The sequence below is a fragment of the Fundulus heteroclitus genome, chromosome 13, assembly GCF_011125445.2.
Source record: "Fundulus heteroclitus isolate FHET01 chromosome 13, MU-UCD_Fhet_4.1, whole genome shotgun sequence".
Taxonomy (NCBI): Eukaryota; Metazoa; Chordata; class Actinopteri; order Cyprinodontiformes; family Fundulidae; genus Fundulus; species Fundulus heteroclitus.
Genome location: NC_046373.1, coordinates 16,265,091 through 16,283,617, shown reverse-complemented (window position 1 = coordinate 16,283,617; position 18,527 = coordinate 16,265,091). Strand labels below are relative to the sequence as shown.

At 42.7% G+C, this 18,527-nt stretch overlaps 1 protein-coding gene across 5 annotated transcripts in view; it reads left to right on the top strand.

Moving 5' to 3' along the window:
• atxn1a (ataxin 1a) overlaps positions 1–18,527 on the top strand; it is a 132,960-nt gene that overhangs the window by 99,872 nt on the left and 14,561 nt on the right. For 3 of the 5 annotated variants that reach the window (XM_036145212.1, XM_036145211.1, XM_021318371.2), the window contains one exon: positions 11,035–13,315. In XM_036145212.1, coding sequence (XP_036001105.1) covers positions 11,525–13,315 — 1,791 coding nt within the window. In that variant the 5' untranslated portion in view covers positions 11,035–11,524. Of the gene's footprint in view, positions 1–900; positions 1,388–1,616; positions 1,688–11,034; positions 13,316–18,527 lie in introns of those variants that run through there. The other 2 variants (XM_036145213.1, XM_021318369.2) reach the window with 2 other exon arrangements.

The window sequence follows — 18,527 nt, the reverse complement described above, 5'->3', positions numbered from 1 at the left end:
CAGGATGTCATTTTAGTGCATGTTTGCACCCGCTGCTCCTTCCTTCGGGGAATTATTTCAGCTCGCTGTTTGATTGTTTGTTTGTGTGTGAGTGAGTGTGTGTGTGCTCGTTTCCAACATCTTTTAGAACCGAGGAACACATTCATCCGTATTTACTCCTAAATTCTTTTAACTAGGTCAGCTAAAAAGCAGAGCTACATTGCAGTGCACCAGCGATCAGGCGTGCCATCCAGTGGCCAAAAGCTGGTAATACAGTCAAATTGAACTTGGGCGCAGAAGGGACTTTAGCAACAAGGGAAGAGAAATTGTGCTTATTCCAAAGTTTGATATTATTTTCTAGCGTTAGTCATGGGCCATAGGTGCATTTATTAGGGTTTGTAAAGGTCATTCTCTGATGCTTTTTAAAAAAAAAAAATTATATTGTTGATGCATGTGGCTTTAACAAGGCAGTGTTGGATTCATAACCGTAGATATTTATTGGTAAAATACTCCAAACAAATCTTCATATTTGCCAATATATTATTAATAATAATCATAATGAATTAGTCAATGCATATTTTTTATTTTATTTTTTTATGCTCCATGGAGACTTTCATGAGCTACTCTCCGTGTTTCTGTCTCTGTAATCTCCTCTCCTCCCTCCCTCCCTTCCTCCCTTACTCACCCCTTTATCTCCCCCACGGTCCCTGGCTCTGCCCTTCTCACTGTAACACCCTCCCACCCCCTCTCGTGTTCTCTTTCTCTGCTTGTAAGCGGTCTCTGGGCGTGCAGCCAGCTGGCTCGTGTGGGTTTTTTGAATGAATACCTGATGAAGTTGGACGAGCGAGCGGTGGGAGGAGCCCATATGGGTGTGTGTGTGTGTGTGTGTGTGTGTGTGTGTGTGTGTGTGTGTGTGTGTGTGTGTGTGTGTGTGTAGGGCAGACAGTGTGAGAGCGCTGGCTCGCATTCAGCCTCTTGCATAATACACATTGGAGCTCTGCATGCGGGACTCCCTCCCTGTGGGTGTGCGCAACTGTATGCTACCAGTGTGTGAGTGTGTGTGTGTGTGTGTGAGATCACCTGCATGTCAGTGGGTACGAGGGGAGCTTCCTGCCTCGCTGTAGAGATTTAGGAGAGCATGAGTGTCTGCGGCGCGTTTCCAGGGCTGAGAAAAACCAAGCGCAGTTTGTGGCACAAGTGCCCTGGGTCTACTTAGGATTTTCCGCTTGAAGAGGGAGAGCAGGGAGGGTGGTGAGGGTGGTGGTGGTGGTGGGGGCAGAGAAAAATTTTGGTTTGCTTTTGCAAAAAGGACACGGCAAAGCAAGGGGAGGACTGGAGTCAAGGGAGCGAAAGAATGAGAGGGGGAGAGAAAGCATGCTGCAGAAGTGGGCTACTCCTGCTCCCCCCGGTAAGTAGACTTCTCGCAGTTGTGTGAACGGAGAGCATGCGTGGGACAGCAGAGAGCCATTATGTGGGTGCGTGAGACCTGAGTGCTTTTTCTTAATTTATTATTATTTCATCACAGCGTGTCACATAGTAAGCGCACACTGCATCTGCCCCAGTTTTATTTTTCTTATGACTGGCCTAGTCTGTGTTGCTTTTTTTTTTTTTTTTCTGGTTTGTTTGCTGTCCTGAAGCATCTCTCCTCCCTCCTCCGGCTCCACTACCCCGTCGCCCCGCTGCTCAGCCGGCCAACCTCAGCCAAGGGGTGAGAAAGTGCAAGTCATGCAACACTGCCCGAGAGTTTTGTTTTCTGAAACCTTTTTTTTTTTTTTTCTCACAGCCACGCGGTTTGTCCCCGTCTCTTTGTCGTAGAAGTCGCTTTCTTTCTCTCGCCGCTCCTTCCTCTCCTTTTCCCAGCTTCATCTGTCCAGTCGAAAGCCGATCCTCCATTACTCCCAATATTTACATGTGCTTCTATTTGTGTGTGTCGTCAGCGGCCGAATGGCAGCGAGTAAAGACCCAGCCTTGTCAAGTCCCAGCCTTGTCAAAGTTTGCAGTGTGTTTTGTAACGTGCACGCTCCTTCCGATGCAAATGCACACCTCCGCTACTGAAAGACTACAGACAAAAAAAAAAAGGAAAAAAAAAGCTGAAGTTGAGAGAGACAGCGACGTGTTAGCTTGCAGCAACACTGTACTCTCTGGCTGAACTATATTTAGCGGTGAGATAACGCATCACGTTGAGCTCATCCGTTTGATCGTGCTTGTGATTATGACTGGCCAGTCGTGCACATTCACGTATGTTTAGCCCAGAATCAACAGTTGCTGGTGCTCATCTTCATGCACAGGCGTTTTGCATAAGATAGCTGGATGTTGGAGGAAAGCCAGGTTCAGAATAAAAAAACAACAACAGTGCTTTACCAAAGTAATCATAGCATTGGAGTTTTTCCCACTTTGTCACATTCAAACCTCAAACTTTAGTCTATTTTAATGGGATTGATCAATCACACATGCTTTGCACAGTTGCAGACTGAAATTTTGCATGTTTCTCTTTATATATATATATATATAGTTACTTATTCTATAAGTCATATAGAAAAGAGCAACTTTGAGCATTAATCAAGTCTTTAATAATGTAATAGATTTACATCTGGACTTTGACTGGGCCATTCTAGCACATGAATGTTCTTTGATCAAAACAGTCTCCCTGTAGTATTGGCTCAGCGTTAAGGGTCACTGTCCTGCTGGAAGGCGAACCTCCACCCCGGTCCTAAGTCCCTTACAGCCTCTGACAGGTGTGCTTCCTCTATTGCCCTGTATTTAGCTCAGCCCGTCTTTTTTCATGAACTTTGAATGTTTCGCCGTGGGGACGGTGTGTTCAGGGTGACGCGCTTGGTGAGTTCTCTACACAGCGTTTCGTGTGTGGGCTGAAAAGAAAGCGAAACTTTGGTTTCGTATAATCCCAGCACGCAAACCATACAGGTCAGTCTAAGGAGTTGATAATTAATGGTTAATGAGAGATACTCCTACTTGAGCTGTGAATCTCTACAGCTCCTCCAAAGGTATCACGGGCCTCCTGGCTGCGTGTCTGAAGAATCACCTCCCTTACCCGGTAAGAGTTTAGAACTGCCCTGTCTTAGTTGATCTATACTCTACGTTTTCACATGATGGACTGATTCATGCTCCATGAGATATTGACATTTGAGATATTGTTTTATAGCCTGACCCTACTGTAGTTTCTCCACATCCCTGAGCTGTCGTGTGAGTTCCTCGGTCTTCACGGCGCCGCATGTTCACCAGTGTTCCCTAGCAAACCTCTGAGGGCTTCACAGAATAGATGGGTTTCTTCTGGGATTGAATTACAAACACGGAGACCCATTTAAAGAAAGTCTAACCGGCATGAAAACTTTGGCCAAGCCCTGGATATCTCCTTACGTTTTCTTGCCACAGACAGATATGTGTTTATGTCACTTACCACAATAGACACGGTCGCCCCGCAGGCTTTTACTTTGCCACTAGCTTCCCAGAAAGCGCACTCTCACGAGATTGTGTAAAGCTGATCCGTGTGTTTGTGAGTGCGAGTACGAGAGTCTTGAAGCACATGGAGGGCATCGGGCTTGGGTTACGCGTCACACGATACCCGCACATTAACGCGCAGCCTCACACACGCTGCAAGCTCAGCGACTTGCAGGTGACTTACCTTTTCACCCAATCTGTGTTTAAGTGTCAGTTTCACTGCAAAAGTACTCTCTCTTTTTGCAATGTGGGTCAGCCGAAGCTCTACGTGTTTCCAGTGCATCTTGAGCCTTCCTCTGCTCAGTTCTCTATTTTGCCTTCATGCGATGGTTCCTTGTTTTACTCGTTGCTCTCTTTGCTCAACAATTGCGGGTGGGGTTTCTTTTTCTTTAAATATATCGACACTTCCTATCAATAGCACCACTGGTCTTTTTTAAAGTGTTTATTTTTGACCAGACCAAATGCTTTTTGTTGTCAGCATTTTAGATTGTGTGTGCGTACCTTTTGTAGAGCCGTATGCTGAGAATTTTCTAACAATCCCTGGACTAAATCTTTCCATGTTTTTACAAGTAGGTCATAGTTGTACAATTGCAAGGTCATGAGAAAGTCATATGTTTTTACCTTTTGCTTCCGTGTCACACTCAAATGTCTCAGATCATCAAACATATATTGCTATCAAACAAAGATAGCCTGAGTAATACACAGTTTTCATAGAAATATTTCATTTATTAAGGGGGAAAAAAAGGCCATCCTAACCAAGCTGTTCTGACTTCCATCCCGTGAAGATTTCCTTTACTCTTTCAGAATTGTTCTATATTTTCCACATCAGAGCCTTTTTGAACACTAGCAACATATTAACGTTTGATTAAGCCACTCATTCCAATTGTATTAGGGTCTAAACCAGGGGTGTCAAACATACGTCCTGCGGGCCGGATCCGGCACGCCGAACAATTTAGTCCGGCCCGGTGGCTAAATGCATTATCATTATTAAAAAAAATAAATAAAAATTGTTTTTTTTTCCCAGTGTCCTGTCTGGCAATGTGGCAATAAGAATTGTTGTCTTAATGCCAAAAAGAGCTCATCAGATTTGACTTTCACAAGTGGAACAGTACTAAATTTATTATGATTCATGCGGGGAATATCTCAACTGATATGGACACTACAATGGGAAAGTAGGAGAGGAAAGGAAGAACAAGAACAAAAAAACAAAAGGTGAAAGAAAGAGGAGATAAAAGGAAGAGAATGATAAAACAATTATTGAAAAAAACATGTACTTCGTTTAATTGAAAATTTGCAGTTCCTATATTGTCCACGAGGGGCGCTGTGTTTTAATCAGCAGATGGTAGCACTGAGCTTCAAATGTGGAAAATTGATTTTAAATAATTTCTTAATTTTTATCTGTTTGATGTATTTTGTCATGTAGGACAGTGTTTTTAAGTTCCAAAAAATGTGGGTGGATTTGCTTGTGTGCTTTGGACCATTTGTCCAGCGGGTCTTACATTCTTACAGTCAAATGATGCACCATCCTCAAAGGCAAGTCGTTCTGGTCTAGAAGAAGCGTAGCAGCACCAGACGATCAAACCACTACCGCCGTATTTGACTGTCAAAGCTGTCTTTCTCTGAAATGCCGTGTTAGTTCCTTTTTGGTCAGAAGTGGTTTTTGCATTTGCCCTCTAACATGGCCGCTGTTTTTGCCGATCATTGTTGGTATTTTTGAGCCATGAACATTGACCTAATTTGAGTCAAGTAAAACCTGTCGTGCTTTAGATGTTGTTCTGGGTTATTTTGTGACCTTGTGGATGAGTCGTCGACTCATTGGTCGGTTGGCCATTTCTTGGAAAGTTCATCACTCTTCCATGTTTTTTCAGTGACAGATAATGGCTCTCATCGTAGTTGACAGGAGTCCTAAAGCCTGGTAAATGGCGTTATGACCTTTTCCAGAGAGATACACCTCAATTACTTTCTCATCTGTTCTTGATGCACGGTGTGCATGATCTGTTGCTTTTTGAGATCCTTTAGCCAACTTAATGTTGTCAGACAGATTCTATTTCAGTGATTTCAGTCAAAGGCTTCCGACAGTTATAAAGGCTGGTTGTGGCTATTAAAATTTAACGTGGTTAAACACGGGGAGTAATTACTTTTTCACAGAGGGCCAAGTTGTTTTGGGTATATTAATGTTTACGTGCGTTTGAAATGTGAGACTTAGGCTTATAACCCAGTTGAGTCAGGATGGCCATCCGATAGAAAAACTAAACTTGCTGTATCTTTTGTCACCCATCTATTCAATAAGTTTTCTACCCTTTTTTCCGTAGTATAGATTTTCATAAAACGGCGCTAATAAAACACTCCTTTCCTGAAAAACTGGAAAAGAGAGACAATGTTACCATTATTTGTTTTTTTTTTCCTTTTTTTATTTACCTTTACTAAAGATGTTGATAATAGTTTATAGCTTATAGTTAGAGTGTCTTAGGTCACCCTGAGCTTTCGTTGTAGTTATGCTGCTATAGGCTTAGGCTGCTGGAGGACATCAAGATCTATTTTGCTCACTCTGCTGAATTCTCCTACTGTTCCCCAACTTTGCATTGTTTGTTGTTATTTCAACTTTTAACTTTTTGTTGTCTCTGTCTTTTTCTTTTCATAGTAGGTACATCTGGTGTGGCGTAGCTCTAACAGCATGCAGGGGGGCAGATCATCTGCCATTGTCATATAACATAGAAGGATTCCTCTGCTCTGTCTTCTCTAACCCCCAGTCAGTCGAGGCAGATGGCCGTTCACACTGAGCCTGGTTCTGCGGGAGGTTTTTCCTTCCTGTTAAAGAGGACTTTTCCTCTCCACTGTCGCTCCATGCATGCTCAGTATGAGGTATTGTTGCAAAGCCACTGACAATGCAGACAACTGTCCACTGTGGCTCTACGCTCTTTCATGAGGAGTGAATGCTGCTTGTCAAAACTTGACGCAATCTGCTGGGTTTCCTTAGATATGAAACTTTTTGACCAATCTGTATGATTTGATCGAATTTGACTTTGAGATGATGTGTGTTGTGAATTTGCTCTATATAAATATAATGGAATGGAATTGAATAAGTCTGGGCTGGAGGAAATAGTATTCTCCTAGCTTGAACGCCAATAATTTCTTATTTTTTGCGCAATTTTATATCATGTCATCCAGTTCTTTAAATCTACCATGCGATTTATTATTAATTCACATAACTCTGCATAGTATGCACACCAGGTTTGAAAATGATTCTCCTCTTGCAATTTATCCCTTCATTCAAACCCGATTTTAACAAGTAAGTTTGTTATATATATGTTTTTATCTTATTTGCACAGTAGAGCTAGAATTGTTATACAGCGATAAAGCTTCTCACAGGCGTCAGTCTGAATAGATCTGCTGCTGGACTCAGGGTTTCTGTCAATGTGGCGTCTGAAATGTCTGTGATGTTGCTAAACTGACTTATAAATTAAGAAGCAATCATCTTTTTGGACACAGCTTTTTTTCACTCGTGAAAACTATCTGCTGTACAACGGCTCTTTTTGTGTAGTTAAGGAAATGAGCCTACAGTCAAACTGAGGAATAATACCTCACAGATACGTAGAGGCAAAAAGCACAAATACTGTAAGGAGAGATTACTGGGAACATTAAACCATTAGATGGAGGAATGATAATTGTGAGCAAAATTATGTTGCTGTAGAGGTGGGCAGGCTGAGGCAGGAGAGTGGGGTGGAGGTGGACTGACAGAGGCGAGCCAAAGAAAAGTACACCTCAGCATTTAAACATCACTTATCACCAAGACCATTCAACACACCTCTGAGTCATGTCGGCCTGACTGAACTGAAATTCTGGTGGTGTGAGTGTGCTTCTAGGAAACAAAGCTTGTCTGTCTGTCTGTGTATGCATCGAGGCTACGCTTGTACTTGTGCAACCAACTTTGCATATGTGTTTACTCCTTTGTCCGACTGTGGCTGTGGTGTTGTAGTAATCCTGCAAGAGCTCTTAAAACATAAAAAAAAATCTGCTTTTGAGGCAAGAAATTAATTGCTCTATAAAGCAGCCCCACACATGCACACTTAAAATAACTATACACAGTTGAGGCACTCTGCACCACCTACAAGAAAAAAAGTAATCAGGCCTAGAAAATCTGGAAAGTTGTGGTTTAGCAATAATTTTTAAGGATTTATTCCTATAAGGATGAATACATGATGTTGATGATTTCGCGGCCAAAGACAAAACGCCCTTAACCCCACGAACAAGTGGTGAGGGATGACAACCTGGTGTAGAGCAGGCTGTGATTGGATAGCAGAAGGACCAGATATGTGATGCGTGGAGACAAACAAGACCACCTGAATGCTGCCCAGTTTACATCTCCCAGGGTCTGGGTAAATGCCAACACCCTTGTGCACCAGTGTAAAAGTGCAATGCTGAAGTGGAAGCAGATTATTGGCTCCGCTGCCACCTCAAGACGTAGGTCTATGTAAAAGTTAGAAGTTATGAGACAATGTTGCGTGTGGTTTATCTCTGAGGAGCTAAATCATACCCTGGTTTTCCAATATAATCATGTACATGTACCAGTAGGTGCTTGGTATATGTTCCTTGGCTGAACCAGACCACGCCCACCTTCTGTGATGTAGTCACATCATCTGAAAAACAAGCAACCAAGAAAGCCCTGGGTCTCAACCCACGTCACCGGTCACAAGAGAGTCCCAAGAAGGAGTAGTAACATTGAATCAAGGAGCACAAGAAGGACCAGCAGGGAGAGAACTTATCATCGCGGCCATTGCGCTGTTTCTTGGAAGACGTGATCAGTGCGCAGGACAACCGACCCGTAACCTGACTCTCAACAGATGGATTTCGTTCCGCAGAGCTCCGCACACCCATCTGGGATTGCTCCATTGGGATGTATTTCAGAAGGAGGGGCCTGATTAAAAATCCTTCCATACCATTGGATAAACCACTTGTCCGCCATCTTTACTGACGCGCTAATTCAACCATTCACATTGAAACCAACCTGGGGCGCTAACGAGAGCGACGCAGGGAAAACCAAAACAGAACAGCTGCCATCTTGGATATAGCACGATGTCGGTCAATGACCGACGTCGTCTGTGCATGGAAAATCTGCGACTAAAAGGCTTCCATTGTTGTCTGAATCCAAACAGTCGCTTCTCTGATATGTCACATCTACAAACGTCCCACCCGCCTATCCTGATTGGCTCGTCCATTTTATGTACTATTGAAATCCCACCCAATGGCAGCAAGTCCAGATGGATATGTAGGAGCTTGGGGGAACGAAATCCATCTGGCAAGAGTTAGGTTAACCGGGTCGGTTAACCTAACTCTTGGTTATGGAACAGAACCAGAGAAGTAGAGGATTTTTAAAATTTACCTCGTTAGAAGCATACTTTTATTCTATTTTATTATGTATAAGCAGATTTTTATTTTTTTTTATCCTCGTGGTATAGATGTCAGACATCAGACATCTATCTAGATATTGCAGACCTTAAAAATGTTGTTTTTATCTTAGGAAAATTCTTACACACACACCTTTTCTACTCTAACTAATGTGCTGTTAATAGGTGTTAGATCATTATAATTTTAACTGTATCACTCCACCTCTTGAAAACGGTGTTTGCTTTTAGGTGAAGACGTACCATTTGCTCTGTCAAGCAATAGTTTATGTTTCGCAGTGCTCTAACCCCCTCCACATGCTCTATTTTACACCAGAATGTTACTTAAGGCTTCGTATTCTCTTTTTATTTCAGATTTCTTAAAGGTGTGAGGTTCAGTCACATCAGAAACCAGCTGAACTGACTGTCTGAGATAAAAAGACTAAAAGTGCTTGCAGTGCTGAGCTTTACCTTCAGCATAACTCCACATGGTGTGTGCTTAGCTGACACTTTATCATGTGCTATTTTGCCAGAAAATATGCATGTCAACTTTTATTATTATTATTATTGCAATAATATCTTTGTAAGTGAAGTTGATCTGTATTTTAAAAAAAAGTGAAATGAATTGAATGCAACCAGGTGTCACCACCTGTGTGCCCCGGAGTGGTGTGCCTGGTTATGTATGAGTGAGTGTATATCCATAAGAGTACGTTATTGAAGTCCCTATACATTATTTATAAGTTCACACCGAGCTGTTCTTCTTTAGCAGTAGGGAGTCATCGTTAGCAGATGGCACGTATCACAAAAATATATATTCACAATTACATGGTGCACGCATTTCTGCACACAGCACTGAGCATTATTTACCTGTTAAAGAGACTTTAGTTTTATTTTATACATCTTATCTACCAGAAATGTTTGGAAACAAGATTTTCTGAATGACATGCAGTAGATTTTTTTTTCCACAGATGCAGTTGATATCAGCATGCAGTTATTTCTCACTGTTGTTTAATCTGATGTGTCAGATTAAACCTGTTTTTAGGTCTGTTAGAATGATCGAAGTTAACTTTGTTTGCCAGATGCCAAATTAATGAGAGAGATTTAGGTTATTATTATAGGACATAGTTCAGCCTTCTTTCTGAAAGGTCAAGGTTGTCCTCCTGACTGGTGTAACTGAGTCAGGTTTGTGGCCCACCTTGGTCATACCCACCTTTTTCAACTCTGCCCACAAATTTTCTGTAGTACTCAGAACAGGGCTTTGAGATAGCCACTCCAAAATATTGACCTTGAAGCCCTTTAAATCACTTTGTAACTAATTTTGTCCATTAGGAAGATCTGTTAGAACCAAGCTTTAACTTCCTGACTGGTGTCATGCAATGTTCCTTCTGTGTCTCCACGCACTGGTCTTCCCTCATGATGCCATCTATTTTGTAAGGTGCACCAGTCCCTCCTGCAGCAAAACACCCTTGCTACATGATGCATCAAGCCCTGCGCTTCAACCGCTGTAATGGTGTTCTTAGGCACGCAGACTTCCTCCTTTCTGCACCAAACGTAACAATAGCCATTATGGCCAAACACTTGAATTTTAGTTTCATCAGACCACAGGTCTTGTCTTTAAAAATGGAAGTGTTTGTGCCGGTGTGCATTTGGCAACCGTTATCTGGTGTTTAATGTTGCTTTTAGAGAGGACGGCTTCTTCACTGCCATTGCTCCAAAATGTCACTGTAGATAAAGAGTCTGTAACCAGCTTCAGCCAGCAGCTTTACCATGTCTTTTGCTTTTGTCCTGGGGTTGATGCAAATATTTCTTGCCAAAGCACATTTATCTCAGTTTGTCTCCTTCCCCTTCCTAAAAAGTATGATGATTGGATATTCCCATGCTGTTTATACTCGCATAGAATTGTGTGAATCAATAAGGTGGCACCTTCAGGCTACGGACAGTCAGACAAGATCAGTTCTGTAATTGGCAACATGAGGCCAAAGCCAATATAGCCTTCCAGCGCATTTACTTTATCCTTCTTAGTGGCACACCAGAGAAAATATATAGCCTGCAAATTGATTCAACTTTTAGATAAGATAATACCCTAATATTGCATTTTAAGAGGGCATTTTTAGCTTATTTGCAACATGGATGTCCCTTTATTCCATCTAACTCTTTATTTTTTCCTGCCCCTTTTGTTATATACTCCTTCACCAGCTTGTGTGTTTCTCTTCCACAGGGTTTCGCTCTGTGTGGGAAGATTTTTGTTTGGAGGGAAATGATTCCACATGAAGTACAACGCACTCGGCCCCCCATCATCCTCTGCAGCAGCAGCAGCAGGCGTAACGTCGTGACGCTCCCCCCCACCAGACTGGGCTCACCCCTCGGCCGCTAAGGATCAGGCCGCTCCACTCCTCCCATTAACCAATCTTCCATAAGATCCGTTTAAGATCCTCGCCCGTCAGTTTGGAACACGTTTTTTTTTTTTTTTTCTGTCAGCTGTCTGGAGTGAAATTGTGGGAAAGGTTTTGAAAGTTCATGTATGATTACTCTGAAAAAAAGAATTAAGCATTAAACACAAGAGAAAAGGATTAAAGGAAAGTGAACAGGACCGTTAGAGGGAAAGTGCAAAGCAAAAAAAAAGAAAAAGAAAAAGGAAAACGGGCGCCGGAGCAAACATCAATAAAGGATACAGCAAGTACAGTTGAGAGGCGTGAGGAGAAATCAGCATGAAGTCCAACCAGGAGCGCAGCAATGAATGTCTGCCCCCCAAAAAGAGGGGCACATCCAACACGTTACCGCCTGAGCGTCGCTCTCCTGCTGTTCCAGCTGTTAGCGACCGGTCGGAGAGCACAGCCTGCTATGGTAGTGTGGCGGGTGGACAAGAAAGCAATATTGTTGCACATCATAGCTCCAACAAAACTGATGGGCCCCAATATAAATCCCCCTCCTCCTTGTCGGACTCTTCTTCCTCGTCCTCTTTGAGGCAAGTATCATCTCTCCCCACAGTCTACACGTCCCCCCTATCGCAATCCACAATTGGAGGAACAGTCCATTACGCACAGCTGCCTCCGAATATGCAGTTCATCGCCTCGTCCTACACTACTCCATACACGAGCTACGTTTCCCCTCAGATACTCCCACCTCCACCACCTCCCCCCATCTCCTCCTCCTCCTCTTCGGCCACACAGAGATCCTCGTACACAGAGACGTCGCCTTCTCCGACGCTGGCCGCCAAACAAGACCAGCATCGAGCATCCGCAGGACGCACCTCAATGCCTCCTCCTTCTACGGACTCTTTCCCCCACCATATTCACATGTCAACATCTCCACGGACGTCGCCCCATCAACAAGGAGGCCCTCACCAACCGTCCCAGTCCATGCATCCCCACCAGTCGTTTGGGAAATATATGGATGGGTATAGCAGAAAGGAGGACGGTACCAGACCCAGAGAGCTCCATAACGGAGAGCTGGAGAGGGGTAGGAGGTTCGGACCCTCACCAGAGTCTGGCCTCGTGAAGTCGGGAGGTAAATCAAGGGAGGACAGGTCCTCCTTGTCTTCCTTTGAGGCTCGTCATCTGGTCATGGCGTCAGACTACTCTACCCATGATCACCTAGGGTTGAGAACCTCTGTCATGTTAATGCCTAATAGCCATGGTGACCACCAGTTGGTACCACCCAGAGCCAGCCCTGAGAAGCTGACCACCTCTGCCCCCGCACACCTGGAGAAAGGCGCCATGGGTAAGCCTGTCAGTCGCCCTCCCTCCTCATCCAACACCACCTGCTCGTTCACATTTCCATCCCCACTAGCTGCAGACAGCCTGAAGCTGGCCGTCGGCACCCTGCCGCCCCAGACTGTTATCCAGACCACGCACAACACCTCAGAGCCGCTGTCTCTGGGACTCCCCTCGACGAGCATCTACCCGCAGCAACCTCTCATTGGTTACATTACAGGGGGCGGTGGGAGCAGCTACCACACCAGCCTACAGCAACACTTGCTCATTCCAGGCACCCAACCAGTCATCATCCCGGTTAGTGGAGGTGGGGTCCCCACATTGGAGACTGTGACCTCCCACATTACATCATCAACGCAAGCCGCACCTTTCCCCGCTACACTCCCCCACACGTACATCGCTGCCACTGCCCCGAAAGGCGAAACGTTGGAAACCCAAGGCGGCTCGTTCCACGTGGCTGCTCCAGGAGCGGTGGTTCAAGCCCAGCTTCATCTCCCCGTTGTTCCTGCTCCCCCGGGGCTGGTCGGAGCTTCCACACCTCCAGCCCATTCAAGTGCAGTGGTGCCCCCCTCCCTGCCGCCATATTTCATCAAGGGTTCCATCATCCAGCTGGCGGATGGCGAGCTGAAACGCGTGGAGGACCTGAAGACGGAGGACTTCATCCAGAGCGCAGAGATCAGCAGTGAGCTGAAGATCGATTCGTCCACGGTGGAGCGCATTGAAGGGAGCCACACCTCGCCTAACTTTGCTGTTGTGCAGTTCTCCGTTGGTGAGCATCGTACACAGGTGAGAAAAAAAAAACAATATCTAGAAATGTGCTCGATCACTTGTCTTCATGATTAGTTTCGCAATGGCTGAATGAGTTTAAATCCCTCATCGTGTAAATTACATTTCCAGTAAGACGTTTTCACACATTAATCATTGGCGTGAATCATATAGTAAGTCGTGGCAATCAAGAATTTATCTAAATCGTTATTTTTCCGGGTAGGAATTACTACACTCTGAATAACTTAAATGCATTTTAGGAAAAAAAAGATTTGAAATGTGGATTTTCTTAAATCAACACAGTAAATTTTCCACATGCAGACTCAGATACAATAAATTAGAATATTGTTTAAAAGTTCATGTATTTCAGTATCTTAGTAATTTACTAAATTAAACACATCATATAGATGAATTGCATACATACATATCTTTTTAAGCTTTTATTTCCGGTAATTATGATTTTCCGCTTACTACGGAAGTATATTGCTGTCACAAGAGAAAATACATTTTTCAAAACGATCATGTTATAACATGATAATTATTTTGTACAAACGTGATAATTATATTGCATGAACAGGATAATTATATTGTATAAATGTGATAATCGTATAAACATGATGATTATATTGTACAAACCTGATTATCCAGATAGTGGCGGTATGCCCTGCATGTCATCTACTCGGGAAGTACAATGGCAAATTTACAGGAGTAGATCAAGTTTTACTTTATGCTCGGTCTAAGACACGGAGAGATACTGATGCTGCTGCGTACTGTGGATGAGATCATTATTAGCGTGCTCACACTGAGGGGAATCCTCAAAAGAATGGGACTTTACAGAAGGAAAAATCAATCGGATCCTCTAGAGGTAGCAGCCTTCCTCATTGACCAGCTGGAGAGTTATGGAAGCCTGCGTGGATATAAGCTTCACCACCTTAAATGTGTTCAACATGGATATGTTGTGACTCAGAGTTCAGTGAGACATCTGTTAAAATCTCTGGCCCCCAGGGGTGTAGAACGAAGGCAGAGGTGGAGGCTGATGCGATGCGTGGATATTAATCCTGGACCTAATTTCATGTGGCACGTTGGCCCCTATGATAAACTGAAGCCGTTTGGTCGGAGCAATGGGCTGTCCGTGTTTTTGCCCATCCTCTCCATTTGAATCAAAAATTTACCTGGAGCGCCAACTTGTCATTCTTACTTAATGAGTCTCGTGGTCAATACAGACTAAAAGCATACTACCGCCACCATCTGTATAAAGTTATCACATTTGTTATCACATTTGTACAATAGGATTATCACGTTTGTACAACATAATTATCATGTTATAACAAGTAAAGACATGTTATAACATGAAAAATGTATTTTCTCGCGTGACAGCAATACGCCTCCGTAGCTTTCAGCTAATGACACAACAAAGATTCTTTAATACAGAAATGTGGGCTTTATCAAAGCTTTTTTAATACCTGCTGATATTTTCACAAGGTGCTCATAATCTAACAATCAAGCCTCACTGGAATACATATTTAAAAGTATTGAATATAACTGTCTTTGCGTGCAACCCTTTGATATTAGATGTTAGTCTATTACAAAGTTTCAGACAATACACTTGTTTATTTAATGCCTCACTGGATGTTTGGCATAATTCTGTCTGGATATTGACCTCTGGTCTTGCCTTAGTAGTGACGGCGAGATAAAGCCTCTCGGAGTGGTGAGGCTTTCCATCCAACTGCTTAAAGCTGATATTGAGACATCAGGATAGTTAATTTGCTCTACTGTGCCATCAAGTGGACAGTAAATGTATAGCAGGCAGAGTGATTATTGACAAGAATTAGGAGTGTGAAGCTTTAAACTAAATACACGAACGGTGTGTGATTCCAATAAACAAATTCTCGCTATGATCCTAGTATGATCTTAATCTGCCCTAATGATACAACTGCTGAACTGAAAGGGAAGCTAAAAACAAATAAGGTTGAGGGTTGTGATGTGAATCTGCTTACATTACTTTCTAACTGTGCTTATAATACCTGTGCAAATTCTCAGTTATCCGGGTCATCGCACGAGCATATAGGTTTAAATCGGAGGCTACCGGACTTTAGCTCAGTTCTTTCTGAAAACGTTTCGACTCCTAACTGGGAGTATTTGTGAATTTTGGCAGCTCGCACTTGAGCTCAAGTGTCATCTCAGTCTTTCTCCGCTGACTGTACAGAGGAGAGAAATGTCTAATAGCACTGTGGGTATCTGCAAAATTCAAATGAGCTAAAACGTGTAATTTTTTTTAGATCGTGTTGGCACCCTCCCAGGCCATGGCGATGTAGAAGTTCACTGTGGCCATTGACCCTGGTGTTTTCAGCATTTTCAAATTTTTGGATTGAGTCCTGTGAAATCCTAGGTCGGTCTCGTGCATCAACCAGTTTAGTGTCATCTGATGGTGACGATTTGGTTGAAAATTGCTCGCAGATGGGTGTGATAATGTTTCCCGTTAAACTTTAGAAGAGATTTTTTTTGACAAATCCGGCTTCTGGAGGGCTTAAAAGCTAAACTATCTGGTTTAAATGGGCTCTACTAATTCTGCCAAGAGGAGTATCCAGCCAGAATTATGCCAGAAGCTTTTAATAGCAAGCAGTCTCTGTGCAACTTGCTAAAGGAAGTTTATCCACATTTTAGTCGTATAAATCAATCTGAGCCTGTTGTTTTCTAGATTCTGATTAAATTTAAAGTTGAGCAAATACATGTTTCAGAAATCTTTGAAGATCTTGGTTATATTATCTCTCTACCCTGAAAGTACAAATTTAATAATTTTTTATCTAAAATAAATGCAATAAAATGAGTCAGTCAAGATGCGTCCTTGAACTGTATATAAACAAACATGCCACTTCATGCAACCAAGCACAGGTCTATTGCCCCACTTTAATAAGTTAGCCTTGCAAAAAGACTGTATTCTCCTTTGAATTCACAGTGACCACATAATTAGGACAGATTCCAACAATGCACTGCCAAAGATTAATCTTGCAAATATTATTTTTCAGGCTTTTCTGTGTCAGAAATGAACAAAATGCCAGCCGAGCAGTTGAAGTGACTGAAATTCTGCCTTTAGAACCCCCTGAGAGAATGATTTACCCTGTGGCTTGAATGGAGTCCCTGCTAGACATGTTCAAAAACGCATTGAGATACTTTATTTCAGATTTCCACATTCATAAACCATTTTATCACCTGCAAGAATGCTACGGCCTCTAATAGAGTTTTATGGCTATTCACATGTAGTATAATTATGTTGAATGACAAGTGTTGAGCTGCTCCCATCTTAATTACTTCATTATCATGAATCTCAGGACTCGGCTGTTTCCACTCTAATTAACGTCAGTGTACTAGGACGACGGTCTGGTTAAAAACACCATCTTATTATGAGCTTCACAGGAGTTCAAAGAGTTGAGATCTGGAATCTACTTGTCAGCTTGTTCAATTATTGATTAAAGCAGGGAAAGTGTATACTCGTGTAATGGAGGAAGAAATCTTCAGACACCAATCCACGATACTTATATATAGCCGAAACAACCACGGCCAATTACAATACTTTGTGGTTTTCATTTGATGAAAGAGTTTGGCGTTCATTTTAATGGACAGTTTTTCAGCTTGAGACGAAAGATAATAAAGGCCAAGAACTTCAGAAGTTCTTATAGACTACTTTTAAGGTACCGTAAGACCCTAAAGTTGTAATAGTGATGCTTATTAACACTTTAAAACACAACGATTGTTGTTGGACTCCAGCAGGTCAAAGGCAACTTTCTCAAAGACCTTAATTAATGCTGAAAAACAAGAATTTCCTCACCACTGCCATGTATCTCAAATGGAGTTAGTGTTAAGCATAGAGAGAAAAAAACAGTGCAAGAAAAACAGGACAACGTAGGCACGCTTGATTAAGTAAGTAGTCAAGTAGTATAATTAAACATGAAAATGAAGAAAAGGACTGTTATAGCTTTCTGTAAAGGTAACCAGAAGGCTTTTATCGATTAAATTAGATTGGGACACCCCAACAATTTATCCCCAGAAAATCTCGCTCAGGCAAATGACATCAGGTGCACATGAAGCAAACCATTTCTCAGCATTTAGAAAGTGGTTTGCTCTGTTAATCCCACAGACGTTTAGTTTGATGTGACTCCTGACTATTGAAATAAGCATAAAGAACATGATGAAATAAAAAAAAAAAGCTGTCTGCGGCCTTCAGGAAGAACATCGTAGCAGCTCGTGAGTGTGGTAATAGATTTAAATGTCCGAGCAAGTCTCCGCCTATAATCAGACCACACATGATAAAAGAAGACTTCAACAACCCAAAGGTGTCATCATGGAAACTGCAGCCTCCTCATGCAACTCTTGGTAGCAAAGTGCTCAAATTTTGAACACCAGAGGATTTGTTTCGTATAAACCTAATATGCCATTCCATAGGAAGATAACTTTGTACCAGTTTTGAAGCCCTGGGCTGGAGTTTGGCAGCGCTTTGCTGCAGCAGCACCTGGCTAACCCACCACCATCAATGACACCGTGCAGAACGGTGCCCTGCAACGTGACAAAGACCCAATCTGTCTGGAAAAAAACATAGTGGTGCCCTTTAAACCAATCAACTCATACCAAATTATTCAGCTTCATCATAATATGTAACTTTTGAAAAGAAAGACAAAAAAACATATTCGAAGTCAATCTATCCATTAAGGTCAACCCGCTGCTTGTTGCAGCAGACACATCGGAAAAATAGTGTCCTTTTCATTTGCTTCCTCCACCTTTTTTATCTTTTAAATTTTAAGCAGCTCCTTTTTGTTGAAAATAGCAACCAGAGGCTTCTTGGCTCTATAAGAAGTTTCACAAAAAATAGTGCCGTTGATACTGGGAGTAAGATAAGATAAGAATTCCTTTCTTGTCCTGCAGTGGGGAGATTCAGGTGCAACAGTGGCATACACACACAGAGAGTTACACACAGTTATTAGCAATGACATAAAAAAGAACAAACTAGTCTGATCTAAAATTAGGCTCTAAAGAAACACCAAGAGTAGAAGATAAAAAGTAAATACCAGAGTAAATACATATTGCGCAGGGGGGGTGGGGGGGGGGGGTGGAATGATCCGTTTAGCTATGGTGACCGACCAATCGCTGGCCATGCACAGTGAAAATCCTCCGATTCTGGTCAGCGGCTGATTTCTCGGTACATTTCTCATGTCAGCGGACGCAGTGGAAGGTTGATGTT